Source organism: Dacryopinax primogenitus (assembly GCF_000292625.1).
Source record: "Dacryopinax primogenitus strain DJM-731 SS1 chromosome Unknown DACRYscaffold_19, whole genome shotgun sequence".
Classification (NCBI taxonomy): Eukaryota; Fungi; Basidiomycota; class Dacrymycetes; order Dacrymycetales; family Dacrymycetaceae; genus Dacryopinax; species Dacryopinax primogenitus.
In genome coordinates this window covers 171,707-193,000 of record NW_024467216.1, presented here as the reverse complement: position 1 = coordinate 193,000, position 21,294 = coordinate 171,707, and the positions used below count along the sequence as shown (strand labels likewise).

Genomic DNA, 21,294 nt, shown 5'->3' with positions numbered 1-21,294 from the left:
CCCCCCCCCCCCCCGCCTCCCGCCTCATGAGCACAAGGTAACGCTAACGCCCAGCCGGTCCAAACACGACAACATTCGTCATACCCGGCGAAGTCTTCCCAACCCGGTACAGGTCCACAGCACATGGCATTTCAGCCGCATCGGGAAAATTGGGAGCCGTGATCGCCCAAATTATCTTTTCGAGACTGCAGGATCTGGGCGGGCCGTCGGGTTCTGGGAACTGGATTGGACATATGTGAGTCGGATTTGCTTCCCTCGCCAGGGGTTGGGGGAGGATGTAGGATGTAGGCTGACGCGTGCGCGGCGTAGATTGGAGATATTCGCTTTCTTCATGCTTACTGGTGTGTTCTCTACCCTTCTTTTACCCGAAACGAGTGCGTCTCCCCCCCCTCCTCCCTCCCTCCTCCTCCCTACACGCGCTAACCCGCGCTCCCCCCCTCTGCTCTGGTAGAACGTAAATCCCTCGAAGAACTATCTAACGAAGTCCAAGAGAACTTCATCTACGACTTACACGAAGTCCAGTTTCCGGAAGGGGCGATCCTCCATGGCCAGCCCGAGGCCCACATGCACATGCACATCAATGGCCATACCCTGCTGCAGAGTAGTGCTAATGGACACCCGCTGCATCCGAGGGAAGTCACGTTTGCGGATCAGGAGTATAGGGATGAACCTCTTTATCCCGAGCCTGAGACTGAGCCTGAACCGGAGGCGGGGGCGGACCAGGGCGCTACTTCCAGAACGAGGGCAGGTGTCGTTGCTTATGCTCGGTAACTCCCCGGGAGGGCTCAAAGGCAAGGTGTATTCTACTCGCACGATTTCCACTTCATTTGATTACTGATTACTGATCCTTTTCGCTTCGCTTTTCGCTTTTCGTTTTTCGCTTTTCGTTTTTCGCTTTTCGTTTTTCGCTTCGCTTTCGTTCCTGGGCTCCAGTCTGTACACTACCCTACTTCCACGATACGTTACGTTACGTTAACCTGCCCTGGTATACCCCCTCCCTTCCCTTCGCTTTCGCTTTCTCGTTGCTCTTGCTCTTGGTCTACTGTCTCTACCCCGTCTACGATCCGTATATTGCAAGTATCGCAAATCTGTAACTAGCTACCCCATCTTGGGATACCGATAGGGAAAAATCTGTCCTCGTCTGTTGGTGTGGGATTCTCGACACTGTCAATGTGCAGTTCTGCGATGTTCGGCTTGGATGGGATATTTTTAAATGGCAGCCTGGGTAGGGTTAACCAGTTTCTGCAACCCACCCGCCCCCCTTGAGCCGCAAGTCACAAGCTGATGACTAGGTCTCTAAAAACAGCTCCTCCTTTCACACCAGTAAACTCCCAGCTGCGTGCCAGTGAAAGGCTCGGCATAAGCCAGCGGGGTACTGTGGCGTCCAATTCCCCGTCGGCATCCCCTAACTCTTGCACAGTTGTATTTCCACAAGACACTGTTGCCCCTATGCTACTGTACGAATCCGGAACACGGACATTCCGAGTGCACGGTCGTGTCCAGTCAGAGGGAGTCCTCACGCCATCCCTGCACTGTTGGATCCCTGGAGAACGCACGTGCCTAATTTGAGCCTATTAAGGGAATTCCTGCGTTCAACCTTGAGAGTTTTGGATCGGGGACGATAAGCGTTCTCCAAAACGCGTGGGTCGCTTTTTAGGCTTTCTTTTCAGTCCTCGAGGAACGTTCAGGGCATTGTGGGAAAATACCCTGCAGAAATAGGCGGTAGGGGTAACGTTCGCTCGATGATCAGCGTCCCAACATTCTGCCATGACTTTGGCACTGAGGCCCAGGTAGCGATTGGGCTCAGCGATGAGCAAGATCAATGGTCAAAACAAGAGGGTGGAACCACTGACAGCCTTTGCCAGGGAGGTTTGATACCCGCATTACCACATCAATCAGCAGGATGAATCAACGTGCCCGTGACCCGATGCAACTTCCGCTCAGTATCCATCAAATTCCCAAAAGTCCCGAAGCTCTGAACACACAAATTAAGTATAAGCAGTGTAACCCAGCTCAGAATTGCAATGGAATGGAACATGACGCTTGGCATTTCCAATCTGGTTGTAGCTCTATGAGAATGGCAATATCTTTAGTTTGGTATCACATTTCCTTGCGATTCGGCCACTTGTTCAGACTAATACGCCACACAGGAAAAGTCGGCGACTCCATACATGTGCACTCAAAGCAACCCGATAGTAAAATTGAATCTTCAGTGCGTTCATCTTCAATCACCTCCCAATTCTGTGTTTTCACAGCCTAAATCGAGTTCCTGCCACCACCCTCGAACATTGGTTCTCTCCCAAGCAAGCTTTGCCAACCATCGCAGCTCCAGATCACTTCTTGCTCATGAAATCACGAGCCCGTGGTGTGGGTGTTCAGTCCCGAAGCATACCTGCCACTGGGTCACGTTTGCCAGCGATACGACATTCATTGTCTCCCCAGCCACCCACCCAAAGACAGCGACAGCCTGTGCAAAAACTAAGAGCTGTATATCTCAGGCTTTCTCAGTATGTCTTGTACAGCCCTGCAAATGTACCAAGGAGCACAGTGTCCCAGGTGGAACTTGCGAACTTGCCACCCGGGCCGTCCTAATTCCTCCAAGCCGTATTCCCAGATCGGAGGACAGTTTCCTCCCTTCAAGTTCTCACCTCACCCCTTTATATAGAGTCTTGGCCTTCAGGAAAACAACCTGTTTAACCACTTTGGCTTTTCAAAATCGAACAACGCCCCTGTTAGCCCGAATTCCTCCAGCTGCAACTTACAGTCTGCAAGCCTATCGATGGGCAACGCTAGAGAGATCAAATAAGCGCGTCGGGATTGGTTCCCGCACGTTATGAAAAGATACTATCTTTTTTGTCACCTTTTCGTACTTCTTCTTCTGTACGAGTCCAACTGACATCACTCAACACGACACTCCTCATCGGACACAGGACTGAACATACCGAATCGACCTGAAGACATTATTATCTAACCTGGGTTACAGAGGGGAGGAAAGGCTGCGCTACACATCCAGCTACAGAGAAACAAAAGATTGGTGTGGGGCATTACGATCTAGGTCATGGATCGGGCACGTGGTGAAGCGGACAGACGAGCCAGTCATAAAGGGGTGTTTTATACCATCTCGCCCCCTGCACCGGTGACGATGGCACCTCCGTCTGTGATGCGTACGGGGGGTACGTCGGTGATGAACCCGTCCTGGTTCTCGTTCGAGAGTTCTTCCAGTGTCTGCTGCTTCGTTTCAGGGAGGAGGAGGGTGGAGAACACACCCGTGAGCATGAAGAATGCGAAGATCTGGAGGATGTGGCCGATCCAGTCCTGGCCGTCCCACTTCTGCAACTGGGAGAAGCCGACTTGGGCAAGGATAGCGCCCAGCTTGCCGGAGGCGGCGGAGATACCGTGTGCGGTTGAGCGGTAGCGGGTGGGGAAGGCCTCGCCGGGGATAATGAACGTGGTTGTGTTAGGTCCGAAGTTCTCGAAGAAGTTGGCCATGCAGTAGAGCCAGACAAAGGCGCTCTTGGCCGCTTGGCTCGTCTTCATCGCCCAGTACCCGAAGCCCATAGCGCAGAAGATAGCGGTGAGGAAGGCGAAGCCCATCATCTGCAGGGGCTTGCGTCCCCAGCTGTCAACCAAGAGGAAGGCAGCCCAGTAGCCGGGAATGAGGCCACCAACGGCAAGGATGATGTTACCGGTGGAGACGTTGTACAGGGTCTGGTACATGCCCTCGTTTGTCGTAGGGGTGGCGGCGGTACCGAAGCCAATGGCCGTGAGGACGATGGAGGAGTTGAAGCCAAGGCCGTAGAAGGCAATGTCGAGGGCGAACCAGGAGTATGCCGTCCCGAGGAGGACCTTGCCGTTCTTCCACTGGGAGAAGTAGGCGATGAAGTCGCGTCTGGACGCACGGGGAGCCTGGACACGCTGGACGATCGCATCTGGGTCGTGCTTGTAGGGCTGGTTAGCGAGGAACTGCTCAACGTCGACGGAGGCCTGGAGAACGTTGCGCTCAATATCCATGGTGTACCTGGGAGTCTCGGGGATGGTGAGACGGAAGTAGAGGGCAATGACGGCGGGCACGCAGCCAAGACCAATCAGGAGACGCCAGGTGTAGTCAACAGCCTGAGGTCCGGAGGAGAGGATGTAAGGCTTGTAGGCGACAACGACGACGGTGGCCACGACGGCAGCGGTAAAGTTGCCGAAGCCCTGCATAGCGAACACAGCGCACATCATGCGACCACGGATGCGGGTGGCAGCGAACTCGGAGGTGATGACAGCGGAGAGAGGGTAGTCACCTCCGATACCTACACCCATGATGAACCGCCAGACAACGATGACACCGGTGATGGTGACAGCGGTGTTGGGGCCTTGAGCAGAGAGCGCCTGACCGAAAGTAGCGACGATGACTGGGAGCGGGTCAGTGCATTGAAGAGAAACAGGAGACGGGACTCACTGATCATGAGCTCGACACCGTACATGCGCTTGCGACCAATGAGATCCGCGAGCCACCCGAACAGGAGCTGACCAACAAGAGTGCCGACGGGGGTCGCGACCTTGATCCCAAGGTCAGCGTTAGTGCCCAGGGTGGTCGCGTCGGCATAGACGAGACCCAGCATGGTAGCAGCGATGGAGATAGCGAAGATATCATAGGCATCTGTGAAGAAGCCTACACCGGCGACGAGGACTGCCTTTACGTGGAACCAAGAGAACTTGGCCGCGTCGACTTCTGCTAGGGCGGCACGACGGCGAGCATCGAGTGTGACTGCCTCTGCGACGACCTTCTCCGATGGGGAGCGGTACTCTGCGCCAGCCATTGTTGATGGTGGATGGGGAGGGAAGAGGTATGGAGAAGGAATTGGACAGCGAAGAGGAAGGGCGGGTATTTGTATGGCACAATTATGCGCATACACGCGTCGAAGGCTAAACAGGGGGAGAACGTACAGCGTCACGGCTTGTTCTAGGCACACGTCGAGCAATGTGTGCATTATCCGACAGAGGTGTGCATCGAGAGCGTTTTGGCCAATCACAGGAGAGAATATAACCCACGTTTGTCTCACAGCGTCATTGATGACCACATGCTATCGAGCAGCGCAGAAGATGTACCACGAGCAACAGAACTTGCCACAACGCGACACAATCAGACTTCAGACGTGTCGGCCATCTTTCTCTCCATTTCACGCACAGCCACACCCACCGGAAACGCGCCCTAAGGGATGCCCAATCAATCGGACCAACGTGCCTTTCCCCCCGGAATACCATTCCCCGACACTTGCATTCCAAAGCAGATCGAGCGAGACATTGTAGCGTATTTTTGGACACAGGCTAGACCGGAATGTTGGCATATGCTCCGCATAAGGGCTCAGGGTTCGTGCTCTTGTGATCCCGTGCCGCGTCCGGCAAGGGCAAGGGCCCCGAAGGACAGTCTGAGTGGTTCGGAGTCACTCGTGCTGGATTGCTGTGCCTGGACATGCGAACAAGAATGGTGGCACAGGACAATCATACCAAGCCATTCCAGCTCACATCCTCCTCTTCCCCAGTTCTGACCATAAACCGGAGAACGTCGAGCCTAAAGAGGAATCTGATTCCTAATACCCAAATCCCGACGGGTTACCACACGTCGTTTCTGTGGCTACCATCGTCGGATTTCGGCATTCCCGAACATCGGCCCTCCACATCGAACATCGCACACCGCACGCACCCAGCCTAAAGAGGCCACAGCTCACAGCTCAGCACCATCTTTAGTACCCGTACTCTGCCAATCATTTAGCCAACCAACAGTGTTAAGCGGCTCGCTCTACATCAGGTAAGCGCTGACTGGGCACGCGCTCCAGCTCCTATCCCGGCGCAATATCACATCCTAGTCATGCATTTCTGCTCACCAGCAGACAAGCTTGGCACAACAAGCTCGCTTCCGAATCCCGGCCCGCTCTGTCTGAGGGACGGGGAACGGACGGATGACAGAATGACGCGCTGTCCCTGGCCGATCTTCACGCGCAACGCAACCCCACGCGCTCCTGCCAGTCACTCAGTTTCTCCAAACCCTGGCAGTCGTATGGTCTTTCTTGCACGAGGATGATGATATTGTTCATTACAGCAAGTTATTCATGCATATTGGGGGTAGAGACGATGTCCGTGGGGTTTCTTCTTGGGTCTTTGGAGGCTAGACTAGGTCGAGTGGTCGCACCACCACAGAGCGCCCACTATATTCCCCTGCAAGATATCGATCTTCCATCTCTCGTGCATAACCCACTCAGACCATCCTCCTATCCAGAAAACTTACTTCACCTCAATTCCTGTAGAACATCTGCCGAGACACCTCTCCCCACTCTCGGGAAATATTCCGCTTGCCCTTACGGTATTCCGACTGCAGCTGTGCCGAACTGAGGTCGGAGGAAGGTTGCCGCTCCTCGGCCCGCTGGACATACGTCCGTGTTTTCTTGTTGGTGAGTTAGTGATATTGGTAAGCGCGTGCTTGGCGTTCTACTTTACTTTACGACAACTCCTTTGAGGAGCAGGTCGTCCCCTATCCCCCACATTTAATGCCGACAACGACTCTGTCTATGCTATCCACGCACGCACCCACAGCCCACCTTTCAAAGTGGAGGTTCATCACAGCCCGACCCGCGCAAAGCGGGCACGTGCGTGGGCAACAGTATTCATATATTCCGAACGTAGAAAACCAAAACGTCTGATATGGCACGGTTGGACCATACGCTCGTTTGCGAGTTTGGGGGACGGCATCCGGCCGGATTGGGACCGGGTGATCCTAGTTCGGATTCGGGCTGGTTTCTCGGTCGTGTGGGATGAGAGATGACGAACCTGGAGAGGTCGTGAAGCTGAGGGATCGGACGTCTGATGTTGCCCTGTTGACGCTGATGTCTTGGCTACTCGATAACTAACACCACAACTGTCCATTAGAATCCTCCTCATTCGGATCCAGAAAGATACAAAGTCCGTCAGGAATCAAGTACTAGACAGAATTACTGATGCTTATACACTTCGACCCCTATGAGTAATCCCAAAAAAAGCTGAACAAAACCATGAGCGCAGAACACCCGCCCGACGCGTTTCACCTAAGCCGAGCATGCCCCGTCGTCCTATGCACCTCTACTCCAGTAGTAGGGGAAGCCGGCTGCCCTGGCTCTGGGGGCGCCTGGTCCTCCTGGTGATTGTGATAAGGCGGGAACGGCGGGAACGGTGGGTGAGCGTGCCCGTTGGCGGGATGCCCGTGTCCGTTTGCCGGTGGCGGAAGCTGGGCCTCCGGCTGGCCGTGCAGTGCTACAGGCTGAGGTAGGTTCAGGTCATCCTGCGTCCAGGAATAGCTGAACTCTTCTTCGTGAGACAGGTTTTCTAGGGTTTCTTGTTCTGCAAAGTGAAGGGAGAAAAGAGAAATGGTCAGCGAGATCCTTGGGCGGTATACTAGACGTACTGGTTTCGTCCAACAGGAGAGTGGAAAACAACCCTGTGAGCATGAAGAGCGCAATTATCTGCAAAATGTGGCCGATCCAATTATTCTTTCCTCCCCAATCCTTCAAGGAGGAAAACACGACTTGGGCAATGATGGCGCCTAGCTTGCCGAAGGCCGCGCATAGCCCGTGCGCAGTGCTCCGATACCTTGTCGGGAACGCCCCACCGGGAATGATAAACGTCGTCGTGTTTGGATCGAAGTTCTGGAAGAAGTTGGTCAGGCAATAGAGGAAGACGAAGGCGCTTTTGGCTGCCTGGTTCGTGCTCAGCGCCGTTTTCCAGTACGCGGATCCCATGCAGACGAATATCACGGTGAGGACTGCAAAACCCATCAACTGGATCGGCTTGCGTCCCCAGCAGTCGATGAGCAAGAAGGAAAAGCCGAACCCAGGAATAAGGCCACTGAGGGAGAGGATGATGTTCCCTATGCTGGCGTTGAACAGGATTTGGTACATACACGCGTTGGTGAGGGTTTCCTGACAGTTTGCCGCGTCATTCGTCTGGTCTCCGAAGCCAATGGCACCTAGCACGACGGTAGAATTGAGGCCGAGGCTATAGACCGCGAAATCCAAAGCGAACCAAGACCATGCCATCCCAAGGAGAAGCTTCAAGTTGTGTGGTCGACCGAAGTAGGTAAAGAAGTCGGACCGGGTGGCCAATGGAGCCTGGACAGGTCGCACGATAGCGTTTCGATCCGGCCTGTAACGCTGATTGAACCGCAGTTGGTCTATTTCTCGCGTCGCGCGCTCGACGTCACGCTCAACATCTGCGGTGAAGCGGGGTGTCTCTGGGATGGTGAGTCGGAACCACAAGGCGATCACGGCAGGCACGCAGCCAAGGCCGATCAATAAGCGCCAGGTACGGTCCACTGCTTCAGCGCCAGAGCTGAGGATGTAGCTCTTGTAGGCGCTAACGAGGGTTGCAGAGACGAGGGCAGCAACAAAGGTGCCAAAACCTTGCATGGAGAAAACGGCTGTCATCGCTTAGCATGCGCATCACTAGACTAGCATCTGGGGCGAACTTGTCATCATCCGACCACGAATCCGAGTTGCAGCAAACTCAGAAGTCAGAGTAGCAGAAAGAGGCTCGTCTCCTCCCACACCCAATCCGAGGATAAATCTCCAGACGACAATGACACCGGTGATCGTGACTGCGTCGGTTGGGCCTTGGGACGAAAGCGCTTGGCCGAAGGTACCAATCACCACTAAGCTCACGTCAGATTCAACCTCCACATGCATTGATTGTCTCACTGATGATAAGTTCAAATCCATACATCGTCTTGCGACCAAGCTTGTCCCCGAGCCACCCGAAAAAGAGCATACGGAGCAAGGTGCCCACTGGCGTGGCAACCTTGATCCCAAGGTCAGCGTTGGTGCCCAGGGTGGTCGCGTCGGCATAGACGAGACCCAGCACGGTAGCAGCGATGGAGATTGCGAAGACATCGTAAGCATCTGCGAGGTTGCGGGTGAGTACAATTCATGCGCACCGGCCTTGTCATAGGAGTACAGGAAAAAGGCACATACCAGTGAAGAATCCAACCCCGGCAACAAGCACGGTTTTCACATGAAACCAAGCATATGGATGCCTATCGATCTCCTCCAAAGCCGCGCGTCTCCGAGCGCTTGCCGCATATTCGACACCATGTCCATTCCTTGGCGGTGCAAGTGCGAAGGTAGGTTGCTGGCCGACGGTCATCTTCTTGTCGGTAAGCCGGGAGCAGAGGACGGGTGGGGAGTGAATTGCGTGAGCAAAGGATTGACAATCCAAGCGTCCTTAAAAGTCCGTCTAACGCTCGATACATCACATTAAATAGGGATAAAAGGGGAGCAGAGTTCGATTCAAGCCCTGCAAAGTTGGGCCAGGTACTGTGCAAAATCCGGTATAGGCGCCGGGACGTCCCTGGGTCCTGTGCCTGTGTGGCTTCGGAGCCCTGCTGGCAGTGTTCTGTTCCTATCCCAGAACTTTCGTGGATGATTGTCGGGAAGAGAAGGAATGGTAATTGAACGATTAGAGAATGGAGCAATGGAAGGCACCAATGACATTTGATGGACGATCCCGACAGGCGCAAAGAAAGAACAGCCACACCTCTCACTGCACAAGGACCCTAATTTAGAGTGCGCTGTGCATGAGCAAGGGAGTGAAGGAACATGTGTGTGCAGCTGAATTCCATATGCTAGATAGGTACAAAGGGCAACATGAGTCAACTGCTCTGAATGTTTGCAACTGTGAAGTCCCAATTTTGGGGGACAAAAATTAGGCTATCAGCTTGTATACACACACAGGTCAATGCAGTATATAGCTGGCCATGAGAGAAGACATCAGTGTGACAGTCTAGTACTGTCTTATCAAGGGTGAGCCCTTGACAGCTATGAAAAGTAGTTGCATAAGCAAGACAAAGTGGCAGTTGTGTGTGAATCACTGTCCAGCTTGAATGTTGTGGTTGAAATGCAAAACAGATGCAGGGAATACAGAAGAGCTCTCTGCTCAGCTCACCATTAGGTGCTAGCAGTCATACCTGAACAAAGTGTTGATTGAGTTTTTCAAGCACTACTCTGGCATTCTTGACCAAGCACTTTGCCACTGACAGATTCCTCATGAGCAGGCAAATTGCCCCCACTTTGAATGTGAGGGCATGCAGAGGAATCCTTGGCATGGTGAGCATGTTTGAGTGTCCAGGCATTTGTTCTTCATTATCCAGATCCAGGGCTTCTCCATCTTTGATTGAGTCAAGGCTAGTGTAAACTACTGCAAAAGTTGTGAGTGTTCTTTTTTTTTTGCTTTGAGTCAGAAGATGTACCTTCATCTGATTGCAGCAACTCCAATGTCTGTGCATTGAATGTATCCACCATTGCATTATGGGGGCTGAGAAATGCTTGAGTTAAACACTGGACAGGGTCTTGCAGAATGTGTGGTGGATACAAAAAATCAAGGACCATGTCAAGGTTAGATACTGGTTGAAGTAAAGGGAGCCTGACTTGTTCTCCAGAGGTGTCTTCTCCAATATAATCCACAAAGGCTGAAAATTCTGGGTCATCTCTATTGCACACAGGTGCATGGAGACAGTGAATCTTAAACATAGGCCAGAGTGGGCTGGAGAGAATAGAGGCTTGTAGGGCTGCTGTTTCACCTGTTCCCTTGACCACTGGTGCTAGCTGACAAAAGTCTCCAAGGCCAAGAAATGGAAGACCACCAAAAGGGATGTCACAGCTTGTAATATGATGACAAACCATGTCAATAGCTTCCACTGTTGTTTTGTTGGCACCTGGCATCTCATCAAAAACAATTAAGCTGGCAGCATGAATAAGATCTGCCTGTCCAGAGGGTATTCAGATTTCAGAGAGAATGCCAATGTGGTCCTAGTAGTAAAGATGAGAACACTGCAATTGTGAATGAAGAGAGACATGAACGTCTTTCACTGGAATGCAGAAGAGAGAATGCACTGTCTGGCCATGCTCATAAATGGTAGCTGCAATGCCTGTTGATGCAACCACCAAAACAATGTGTCCATTGCTCCTGAGCCAGGCTGAGAGTGTGTCCACCAAAAGTGTCTTGCCTCATCCTGGTTTGCCTTCAAGAAAGTAGGGGCCAAATGCATGGTCTTGATGTTGCACTGTGAGTAGAGATGCACAAAGTTCATCATATACCACACATTGTTCTTCTGTCAGCTGTGCATAGCCAATGCAAGCGGCCTCAGCCAACTGCAGCTCCTGACCTGCAAATGCAGCAAGTTCTTGGGTGAGCTCCACTGAGTGCCTTGCAGGCTGTGGGAGCCCATAATATGATAGATCCTTTCCCACATCAGCAAGAATATCTCCAATGGAAAGAAGAGCCTGGTTATATGCTGTGACAGGTTGTGGGAGGTGCCAAAGCAAATCAGCTGAGAGATCCTCTTGAAATGTATCCCATAAGGGTGGAGCAGGATACCCTTCCAGAACCACATGTGCAAAGAGAAAGCATAGTTGTCCTGGAGTACAAAGATCTGCAACAGCCTCTTGCAAAGCATAGTGTCCTTTATCATTATCAAAGAGGCTTTGGGCATGTGCTGCCTCCACATATGAAGGATAACAAACACCATTCACCCAGTATAGCTCTTCATGGCTTTTTGCAGCCTTGTGTTGGAGTAAACACCGAAGGTAGAAGACATCCCCTGAAGAAGGTGAGATGCTTTGCAAACAGGCAGGGTGTTCTGTGGTTCTTTGTTTGATCACTTTCTGTGGCATTCCTGGCTGCACTTCTTCAAGGAATGCACCAGGAGGGAGGTCTCCTTTCCACACATCCAAGATATATCTCAAAAAGTATTCTGCATATAGCAAAGGGAGTAGGGCTGGATGGTGTGGACATGCAAAGTATTGAAGTAGTGTTGAGGCTGTTGACTGACCACCATTGTGTCAATATAATTGGCCATAGTTTTCTCTTTCTAGATGTACAGAGAGTTGTGTGATGCCACGGATTTGTTTTGATATAGGAAAGCCAAGAATTCTCCAAGAAGCCTCACAGGCTGAGAGGTATTGACCTTTAACATAGTCATTGACCTCATCCCTAGGAGGATGGTTTGGATCCAGAATCTTGAACATTGTGTTGTCCAGGCTTTTATAGAGATACTTGTAAAGGTAGATGAAGACATGTGTTGAACCAACAATATCAGCATGGACATGGCAATCAAGCTCATCAATGAATAGAGGCATGTGTGATGAAATCCATTGGTCCCTCTCAGTGAAGCACTTGTACACTGCATGACCTTCTTCATTGATCCAGGTATGGTCAGCAAGTGGTTGGGGGAAGTTATAGATGCATTTCCCATCACAATTACATTGATGGTATGTGTCTGGGCAAAGATGGTCTCTTGGGTGTGACATCCACCATTCAACCTTGGCTGCTAATTGGGGTTCTTCCAGAATGTGACCACTGATTATGCAATCTATCTGATCTGGTGGGAGCTCAGGGTGGACCTAGCAATATATTCAGGCTTCCATTAAACAAATACCTATACATGCATGGCATACCTTGAAAACTATATGTGCATGGGGTAGGCCATGTTTCTGAAACTCTACCACTTGGATAATGTAGAGGAGTTTGCTGAAGTGCTGCTGTAATAGGTGATTGAAGTGCTGCAGTCATGCCTTAAAGACTTGTGCAACAACCACAGGAATATCTGAGGCATCCTGGCCCCCTCTGCAGCATTCTCTAATCTCTGGCCAGTTGGAATTGCATGTCATTGTTGTGAAGATAGTGGCTTGACCATGAACTCGAGCAAGGGCAAGTGCATCTGCAGTTTGCTCACTTGCCCATTTGCATGATCCAATGAAGCTTGCAGGTAGGTCAATATTGATGGGCCCCTCATCATCTTCACTATCTTCTCTGTCTTCATTGTGATCATCAGATGGGTGAAGTCCTTCTGCACAATGTTCTCTTGCATGTCTGATATAGTCAAGACATTGTTCCTCAATTCTGGAGAAGCTGTCACAAATGTATTCATTGGCCAATCAACCGAAGCATAGGAATTGGTCCTCCATTATTAGGCAGGAGAAGTACCACTGACATTGGGTAACACCATATGCATTTACATAGTGTTGTTGTATTCTGGCCTGTTGGCCATCATTCTCTATGATGCCCCATCCTGGTGTCCCATGAGGAAACAGCAAGGGATACTGCAGCAGCTCATAATGCTGGCTCAGGATGCTGATATATGATGGCTGATCATCCCCTAGAAAATAAATGAGCCAAGTTTCATATGTGAAAGGAGCAACATACCCAGATGCCATATCAGGATACTATGTGGATTGACCAATGTTGAATTGTTAGCATGCATGATTGCTGCAAAGTCTCCAGCTGCAGTGAACTCAGGGAGCTCTAGCATAGCCATATCTGGTAAGGAATCATCTTGAAAGTGAAGAAGTTCACAGATGTATGGGTTATGGCATTCCAATGCTTCTGAGACTGCTGCAAGCCAATCTGGAGATATGTTCATCCTGTGCCCTCTATCTGTCCTCTCCTGCTGATCATAAAGGAACCAATGGATCAAGTGTGTTGGGTTTGCCACATCTAGCATGCAATGATAGGTGTGACCTGTGAGAACCATGTTGGATGGGGGCTGGAGTCCTTGCACAAAGCCCTCTGTTGTCCCAATTGCAGTCAATGCAAAGAGGCCATTGAGTTTTTGAGACAGGGCAGACAGATGATTGCTTTGCAGAAAGATGTTGTAGGAAGCAGGTAGCACAGGTAGCCATGGTAACACATATGTCCCATTCTTGCAGCAAAATGTATTTGCCTCAGCACTGAGAATCCAGGGAGAGTCTTAGTGTTAGACATGTGTAAGGGCTCACTCAATAATAGGACTGACCTGAGGAGCATTGCACTGCAGTAAAGACAGACCCTGTTCCACTGTGAGATAGCATGCTGCCGGCCAGCTGCAGTGGAGGATTTTGGGAAGAGATGCCACCATGATTTGACCTGTCTGGGTGGTTGGTTCATTTGCTGTGTTCTGCTGCCAGGGAAGTTTTGTGGCAGTATAGGCAGGATACCCTCAACATGGTTAGTTAGTGCCCATGTTATTCTGAGCTTCCAGATGCTGCTGTCTCTGCTGATTTCTATACCTGGCCTGTCGATCTCTTCTCATAGCTTGATACTGGTGCCACTGTTCTTCTGTCATATTCTGTTCTCAATGTTGACATTGTCCTCACTCTCTTTGGCACCAAAGAAGGCAGGCTTCTTCTGTCTCCTGTTCTCTTCTCGCACAATGCCTTTGGGCATTGGCCTCTCTTCTATGGATGCCATGTGCTCCATGTGCCTGAGGAGGGTGCTGTTCATCTTCTAGGGGCATCTCAAGCCAGTCATTGGGAGATGGGAGCTATGAAAGCCTGCCATCTCTATTTGACCTCTCCACAAATATGTCTCAGTGGGCCTCTCTTGCCCTGACTGGTGTGAGGAAAGAAACAGGGTACAGTGTGCTCATTCAATGCAAATTCTGAGAGCCAGTTCCACCTCGGACAATCATACAGAAGGCAACTATCTTGATGTGCATCAAGGATGTCTGGTCTGCTTTCTCAGTGAACCTGTTTCACCATTGCCTTGGTGATCAAGGCTAAGCTCTGTTGCAACTTCAATTCCTTCAGCCTGACCATTTTCTTGTCTCAAAGGTATCTGCCCTATTGAGGTGGTTGGTGATCCAGCTGGAAAGGAGTGTTGATCTGCAAAGCAGAGTGAGACCACCAAAAGGCTGATTTCAATGGTGTAGCTGGTGCTGGCAATGGTGCTGATGATGTGGTTCCAGAGAGATAGTCATAATCAAGAATCTGTAGGATAACAATTCAACAATAAATATTAACTGTGGAAAACTGTCTCTTACCCAGAGTGAGAATTGCTTAGAAGCCAGAGTTGAGTCTTCCTGTGAAAGGGATCTGCTGGTAAGAACTCCAGTCACATGCAAAGTTGCATTTGAAGTGACACAGGTGGTTGATTTAGCAAACCACCCTTCATCTGGAAAGTAACACCAAAAGTGAGAAGCCTTCTTGCCAGTGGAAATCCATGGCATGGCATCCATATTGAAGATGCAAGCATGAACATTGAAAGGCTGTGCTGCAATGCAGACTACAGGAGGGATTGGCAGTTTCTCATGGGAGAGCGAAAGAAGCTGGCCAAACAACCAGCACCTGCCATCATATTAACTCAGGAAAACATACCACCAAGCAATCCAGCTCAAACTCAAAATCATCCATATTGAAGCCATCACCAACAACCATAGAGGTTGTCCTTGATGCAATCTTGGCTGATGCTGTATGTACCAACTTCCAGCTCCAATGCTCCACTGGGCAGGAAATAGTGCAAGACACCAACCACATCATCAGTCATGAGGATGTTGTCAAGGTTGCCAGCTACAGGTGCCATGGGTAAGGCTATGCTGCAGGTTAGAGTACATGAGCCAGCTGCAGATGGATGCCAATCATAGCAACCTGCAATAGCAGTGAGGATAACTGACATGGCGAAAGATTATTGAGGGGATAGAGTAAGGGAGTTCCTCCAGTTTGCCATCCATCTTTATGCAGTAGCTGGTAAACACTTGACTCAGTATTGTGAGACAGGGTACATCTTTGGCGAACATCAGAGACAGTAATCTGTACCACCACAAAGAAGGACACACAATGAAACACCCCCCACAACAGGCAAGACATGCCAAAGTATCACATGTTACCCTCCCGAATAACCAATCATGTGTGACACCTTCAGACATCCAATGAGATGCCAAACCATGTCTACTATTAACCATACCAAAGTTAGCACCATGGCAATCACAAATCAATCACTGAGAACTGACCAAAAAATGTGAAAGTCTACACTTAGGGAGGTGATGGAAAAATAGGTAGCATGTATCATCAAAGAGGACCATAACATGTGGTCACTATACTAAGCTACTGTCTTTCTATAATCTTTGCAAAGATTGGCATCCGTAAGGCCAGAAAACACATACCTAGTTCCCCTAAAGTATGTGGTGTGATGTGCCAAGTGCCAGGTGTCGATAAACAGCAACTGGCCTGGACAAAGTGGGATCTGAATCCCTAGCTGAGGGAGGACCAAATAGGCAGTGGTGAAGTTGCTGAGGACAAACAGGATACTGTACTGATTGTCATCATCATTCAAATCAATATGGGGCACAGGGGCATGGCCCTCTCTGAAGGCCAGCATGGGCCAGGCACATTGTCAAAGCTGAGGTCTATCAGCCAAAGTATCAGCCAATGCTGAGTGAGAATAGGTCCAGTCCAGGATCCTGCTAAAGTGTTAGGAGTAACCCATCTAAAGGATGTCAAAGGACAAACCTCTTTCTCTCCTCATATACCTCAGGTTGATGACTATGCAACAACCTCATAGCCCTTTTGCCCACCACTGTGTCCATAACCTCCAAAAGGACATCCATCCACCTCTTCACCAAAGGATTCTGGTTAACCAAATCTCTGCTAAAGGCAGGCACTGGGCTGGATCTTCTCCAAACACCCAAGTGGAGTCCTGGTACTGATGAGCAACTGAACTCTTCCTCCTGTCTTAGGTAAGACTTGGGAAGTTTTGAGTAGAAGTCTTTGGTGAGATTGAGCAAGGTGTCCAGATGCTGAGATGGAACACCATCATGAACTCAAAAGAGAGGACAATCTAGTGTCACTCCCTTGGGTAGAGGCTGGGCTGGATTGACCCTGTACACCCAATCACTGGTCTCAGGAGCACAGGGAATGGGTGTAGGAAGGGGGTTGTGCAAAAAGGCAGCCATGAGAGAATCCAAGACCATTGCATTGCTGGAAGGACATCTGATGAACAGGTCTGGGTAGGAGGGAATAAGTTGAACATCTATCTGTCATGTGAGTATACAGGAGATGCAACCCAAAGTATAGCAAGATGAACCATTATCCCCCAAGCCCCGGGTCTGGCACCTCTCAAGCCAACCCATATAGCTGTGCAATTTCATCACATCACTCTTGTGCTTTCTCCTCTTGTTATGGGGCAAAGGTCTGTCTGGAGCATCCATATCAGGCACCAGAAGGGAAACACAGGCTGGGTCAGACATGCAGTCTGTCCACAACACCCAGAAAACAACAGCAAAGCAAGGACAAACAAAACCATGTTGAATGATGGACAGCCCAAAGAGTGGCAGCAAAAAGTTTTACAGGGGGAAGCACCACCCTAGCACCCTGCCCTGGAGCAGACTGCATTGCCAGCCTCCCTCATTACATTCATTCTACTGTGCATTGGCACTGAAGCTAAGTCCCTTCAGGAGTCCCCCAGGTCATGCCAATCATGACCTAGGGCAGGCAGTGAATTACCTTGTGTGGAGCTGAAAACCATATCTATTTTATTAACTTATTTACAAGCCCTGAACCAAACTGTCACAGTACCCACATGTAATTCCTTACCAAAGCATTCAAATGTCATTGTTTGCTGAAAATCATACAAGAGCTGGAATAAGGTGCTTGAAGCACTGATGAAACAGTGATATCTAGTCCCTACAACAACAAAAGCCAGGCCAAGCAGGCTCAAAATATTTTACAGAGACTGGAAATCATGTTGATATGTACACAATGCAAATCTACAATCAGGTACTTACCTAATCCAAATTCTCATTGTCAGATTTACTTCCAGCCAAATGATTCACAAGCTCCTTGTCACTGTTGTCAATATCATCATCATCAAGCTGTACTGCAGCTTGCTCCATGGCTTTATTGGATAAAATGCTTCTCACCAAAGGCTGAGGGCCTACATCTGGGCCCAGGGTTCTTGACCCAGACAGGTGATGTTCATCATGAGCTTTTTTCAAGACCAAGAATTGCTTGGCACTCCTTGTGTATGACTTAACAATGGCCCTGGTGGCCCAATCATTCTCAAACCATTGCAAGTACCAAATCTTGTGTTGAGCCTACTTCAAGGTAAATACATGTTGTCATTTAGCATGGAGGACAGTACTCACTTCCTTGTATATCTTTGCCATCACCTCTGGGTAGAGTTTGGTGATGGTTTTGTCTCCACAGACATTGTACTTGTTGCTGATCTGTCAGACTTGTTGCTGTAGAAGAGCTTGGGTTAGTAGGTAGCTATAATAGCAGGTAAGAGTGGCTTACCTGAAGAGAATTGTACTCTCTCTTGTTCCCAGAGAGCCCCATTTCTTCCTGCAGGCAATATCCACCTGCCCCCTTATGACCAGGTTGCCCCAAGGGCTTAGGGATGACCTTCAGAGGCAGAGGTGCCTTGTGCTTTGCCAGCTTGGCTATGAGTGCCTTTCAAAGTTTCTCCTTATCTGCTTCAATAATGTCAGATATGTATGTATGTGTGCAGTGTTCAAGACATACCTTTCATAGACATAATGATTGCCCCAAGCTCTACAATCCTTGCATTCAACTCAATAAGTTCATCCTTCTTTGACTTCTTCTTGGAGAGGAACTTCTGCATGTCAAGGCCATTGTCGAGCTGCTTGAGAGGCTGCTTCTTGGTGTGCTTGGGCAGGGGCTCGTCTTCTTTGATATCAGATACTGACAGGGCATGCTTCTTGGGCTCTACCAGGGTTTCAATGGGGTCTTCATCAAGGTCATCCTCAGTGGAGAGGGCAAGTGCAACAGAGGTAGCATCATGAAACAGGGCAGGCAGGTTCTCCTTGTTCCCTTTCCCCTTGCCGCTGACTTTCTTCTTTGATGAAGTGTTTGTTGGGGGCAGAACGTCTGTAATCATGGCATCGGACTCATTGCAGTTGCATGTACAATGCATACCAGCCATCCTTGGAGAGGTGTGGAGGGGGTGGGAGCACAGTGGTGGAAAGCAGCTGTGAAGAAGTTGAGGAAGAGGGAGTCGCTGGGAGGGCTGTCAGCACTCTCAGGTGAAGGGGCCTGTTTGAGGAAGATGCTGAGGGAAGGGGTGTCAGTGAGGTCTGAGATCCTGGGCATAGGATGGGGAGAAAGGGACACAAGCTTGTCAGTCCCATTATATACTTCTCAAGCAGAAAGCTGTGATAGCAAAATCAGTCACATACACAGATCATGTTACACACCAACCACAAACAAGGGCAAAAATAAACCCAATATGGAAATTCTGAATTGATGAATCACTGACTTTTTTTGGTCCTGGAGAGTGGGGCCTGCCATTTTGTTTACCTCTCACCATGGTAAAGGCAAAGGCAGAGGTCCGTCAGAAACATTGAAAAGGTCCTTGCTCTCACTGTGGCAAAATGTTGTCTTGCACCCAGAGATGGCAGCATTGTCAGTTGGCTGAAGCACTAGCCCTAAAGAAGGTCATCATCACCTGGCAGGAACAATCAAAGGAAGAGATGACTTGACTGGGGCGCAAAATACCACCTGCAAAGGATCTAAAGGATCTGTGGAATGAGCTGTTTGGCAGTGAAAGGGAAGGGGTTGGGTCCCAGATGTCTCTGCCAGCAGAAGAACCCAGATTGGGGCAGGAGGAGCCAGAGCTGGAGCCAGAGCTGGAGCTGCTGCAGCAGGAGGAGGAGGAGGAGGAGGAGGAGGAGGAGGAGGAGGAGGAGGAGGAGGAGGAGGAGGAGGAGGAGGAGGAGGAGGAGGAGGAGGAGGAGGAGGATTGGGAGTGAGAATGGCAGATGCATGATGGTGAGGGGGAGGGGGAGGGGGAGATGGAGGGGAGACCTCTGGCATTGAGGAGTTGGATGAGGAGATTGATCTTGAGTCAAGAATGATACCTGGTATGTAATCTGTTCCAAACAGCTTGGGTGCTGCTCACACAATCCAGATAACCTGTCAGCAGAGGATGAGAAGATATTCACTGCATTCTATGTGAAAATGAATGGACATTTCACAAATGCACAGTACAACACCCTCAACTTCACCTATCCTGATGTCTTCTACGATCTCCCCTATATTGAATGACACATTCAACACATCTCTGGAATGAAGCCCATCACTTACAATTGCTGCATCAATTCCTGTGTGGCATACATAGGTGCCCTTGTCAAACTCAAGTGTTGTCCACACTGCAGTGAACCAAGGTTCAAGATGAATGGCAGGCCTGCACAGCCATATCATTATCTACTGATCATCCTCAGCTTCAAGCTCAATATGCTAATGAGGAAAGAGCAACTACCCTTTCTTCATATCAAGCCCAGCAAAATCCCCACTCACTCAAGATGACAGACATCTTCCAGGGAAGGACATATTGCAAACTGTGCAAACACCATATTTCTGTCAACAGGAAGACCTTGAAGACAAAATATTTTGACACACCACAAGACATAGCCTTAGGTTTGTCAACTGATGGTTTTGTCCCTTTCAAAGGCCCAAGAACAACTGCATGGCCAACAATCTTGATCAACTACAACCTGCCACTGCAAGACAGGACACACATGAAGAACTTGCTTCGAATTGGTTGCATCCCAGGACCCAAGATGGTCAAAGATCTCAATTTGTTCTACTTCCCCTTGGCAGAAGAGCTCATTCTCCTGGCCAAAGGTGTGAGGACCTATGATGCCTCAAAGCATGAGTTCTTTACCTTGCAAGCACACCTGATCATGCTCTTCAGGGATATGCCAGCAGTCGCCAAGCTGATGCATATGAAGGGACATGCTGGAAACCAGCCATGCAGATTTTGCAATATCAGTTCAGTCAATGCAAATGGGCAGAAAGGCATACCTTTCAACTGACAATCCTTTTGTTCCTCTTCATCTACAGCTCCGGCCCAGTATGATCCACTGAATCTCCCTCTTCACTTGCATGACTCAATTCTCTTTGAGGCCAAATCAGTCATGCAGGCTGAGAGCCATGCTGAAGCAGAGCATCATGCAAAGGCATCTGGAATCAATGGAATCAGCATCTGGCAACACTTTGGGAGCATCATCTGACCAACCTCATTCCCTCTTGACTTCATGCACCTTGTTTTTGAGAATGTTGTACCCCTCCTCCTTGATCTTTGGCTTGGCATGAGCAAACACTGTGTTGAGGGGGATGCATTCACCTTACTGCATGCAATTTGGACCAACATTGCCAAGCAAGTTGCCATGGGGGGTGGGGGAAGAGCAGGTTCTCCATGCACATAGCCAAGAACATGATCATGGAAGGGCTCAGCTATGTTCTTGGTCCAGGAGGGATCAGCGAGCAGGTTTGGCACCTTCTTGGGAGTTGCAGGCACTGTTCTTGCCACCATAGACTCTGACATTGTCCCACCATCCAGCTTGATGGGGATGGACAAAGTGGCAGCTCTGGGGTAGTACCCAGGATAGTGCCACCATTCTGCAGCATCTTGCTTGTTGGCATCTGCTGCAGATAACTGTGGGGTGGGAAAGGCCTGGCTAGGTCCCAGAGCACCAAATTGATCTTGAAGGCCGCAACTGTCAGGGCACCAGCT

The 21,294-nt window shown here is 49.9% G+C and overlaps 5 protein-coding genes across 5 annotated transcripts in view; 2 read left to right on the top strand and 3 right to left on the bottom strand.

The window, feature by feature from the left end:
* DACRYDRAFT_70804 (MFS general substrate transporter) overlaps window positions 1–1,044 on the top strand; it is a 3,296-nt gene extending 2,252 nt beyond the window's left edge. The window contains exons 6-8 of the mRNA XM_040775928.1: window positions 55–235; window positions 310–374; window positions 452–1,044. Coding sequence (XP_040625258.1) covers window positions 55–235; window positions 310–374; window positions 452–771 — 566 coding nt within the window. The 3' untranslated portion in view covers window positions 772–1,044. The remainder of the gene's footprint in view (window positions 1–54; window positions 236–309; window positions 375–451) is intronic.
* Window positions 1,045–2,989: 1,945 nt separating this feature from the next.
* Window positions 2,990–4,815, bottom strand: DACRYDRAFT_24410 (phosphate transporter). Its single transcript, XM_040773676.1, has 2 exons — window positions 4,445–4,815; window positions 2,990–4,397 (listed from the first exon to the last, which is right to left on the bottom strand). The coding sequence occupies exons 1-2, from the start codon at window positions 4,803–4,805 to the stop codon at window positions 3,112–3,114; spliced, it is 1,647 nt and encodes a 548-aa protein (XP_040625257.1). The 5' UTR covers window positions 4,806–4,815; the 3' UTR covers window positions 2,990–3,111.
* A 2,188-nt stretch (window positions 4,816–7,003) lies between these two features.
* On the bottom strand, window positions 7,004–9,153 carry DACRYDRAFT_118652 (MFS general substrate transporter; the record flags this gene model as incomplete). The annotated part of the gene is made up of 5 exons (XM_040770634.1): window positions 7,004–7,356; window positions 7,421–8,431; window positions 8,480–8,662; window positions 8,709–8,909; window positions 8,982–9,153. The coding sequence occupies 5 exons, from the start codon at window positions 9,151–9,153 to the stop codon at window positions 7,061–7,063; spliced, it is 1,863 nt and encodes a 620-aa protein (XP_040625256.1). The 3' UTR covers window positions 7,004–7,060.
* Window positions 9,154–18,212: 9,059 nt separating this feature from the next.
* On the bottom strand, window positions 18,213–18,702 carry DACRYDRAFT_110801 (uncharacterized protein; the record flags this gene model as incomplete). The annotated part of the gene is made up of 2 exons (XM_040769127.1): window positions 18,213–18,232; window positions 18,282–18,702. 2 exons carry the CDS (start codon window positions 18,700–18,702, stop codon window positions 18,213–18,215), a joined length of 441 nt encoding a protein of 146 aa, XP_040625255.1.
* A 643-nt stretch (window positions 18,703–19,345) lies between these two features.
* On the top strand, window positions 19,346–19,823 carry DACRYDRAFT_110800 (uncharacterized protein; the record flags this gene model as incomplete). Its single annotated transcript, XM_040769126.1, has 3 exons — window positions 19,346–19,524; window positions 19,629–19,639; window positions 19,687–19,823. 3 exons carry the CDS (start codon window positions 19,346–19,348, stop codon window positions 19,821–19,823), a joined length of 327 nt encoding a protein of 108 aa, XP_040625254.1.
* Between the last annotated feature and the right edge of the window lie 1,471 nt (window positions 19,824–21,294).

Coding starts and splice junctions, on each gene's coding strand:
- DACRYDRAFT_24410 (XM_040773676.1), bottom strand. CDS start 4,805: ATGGCTGGCGCAGAGTACCGCTCCCCATCGGAGAAGGTCGTCGCAGAG. Junction 4,398..4,444: donor CGGTGTCGAGCTCATGATCA/GTGAGTCCCGTC, acceptor ACCCGCTCCCAG/TCATCGTCGCTACTTTCGGT.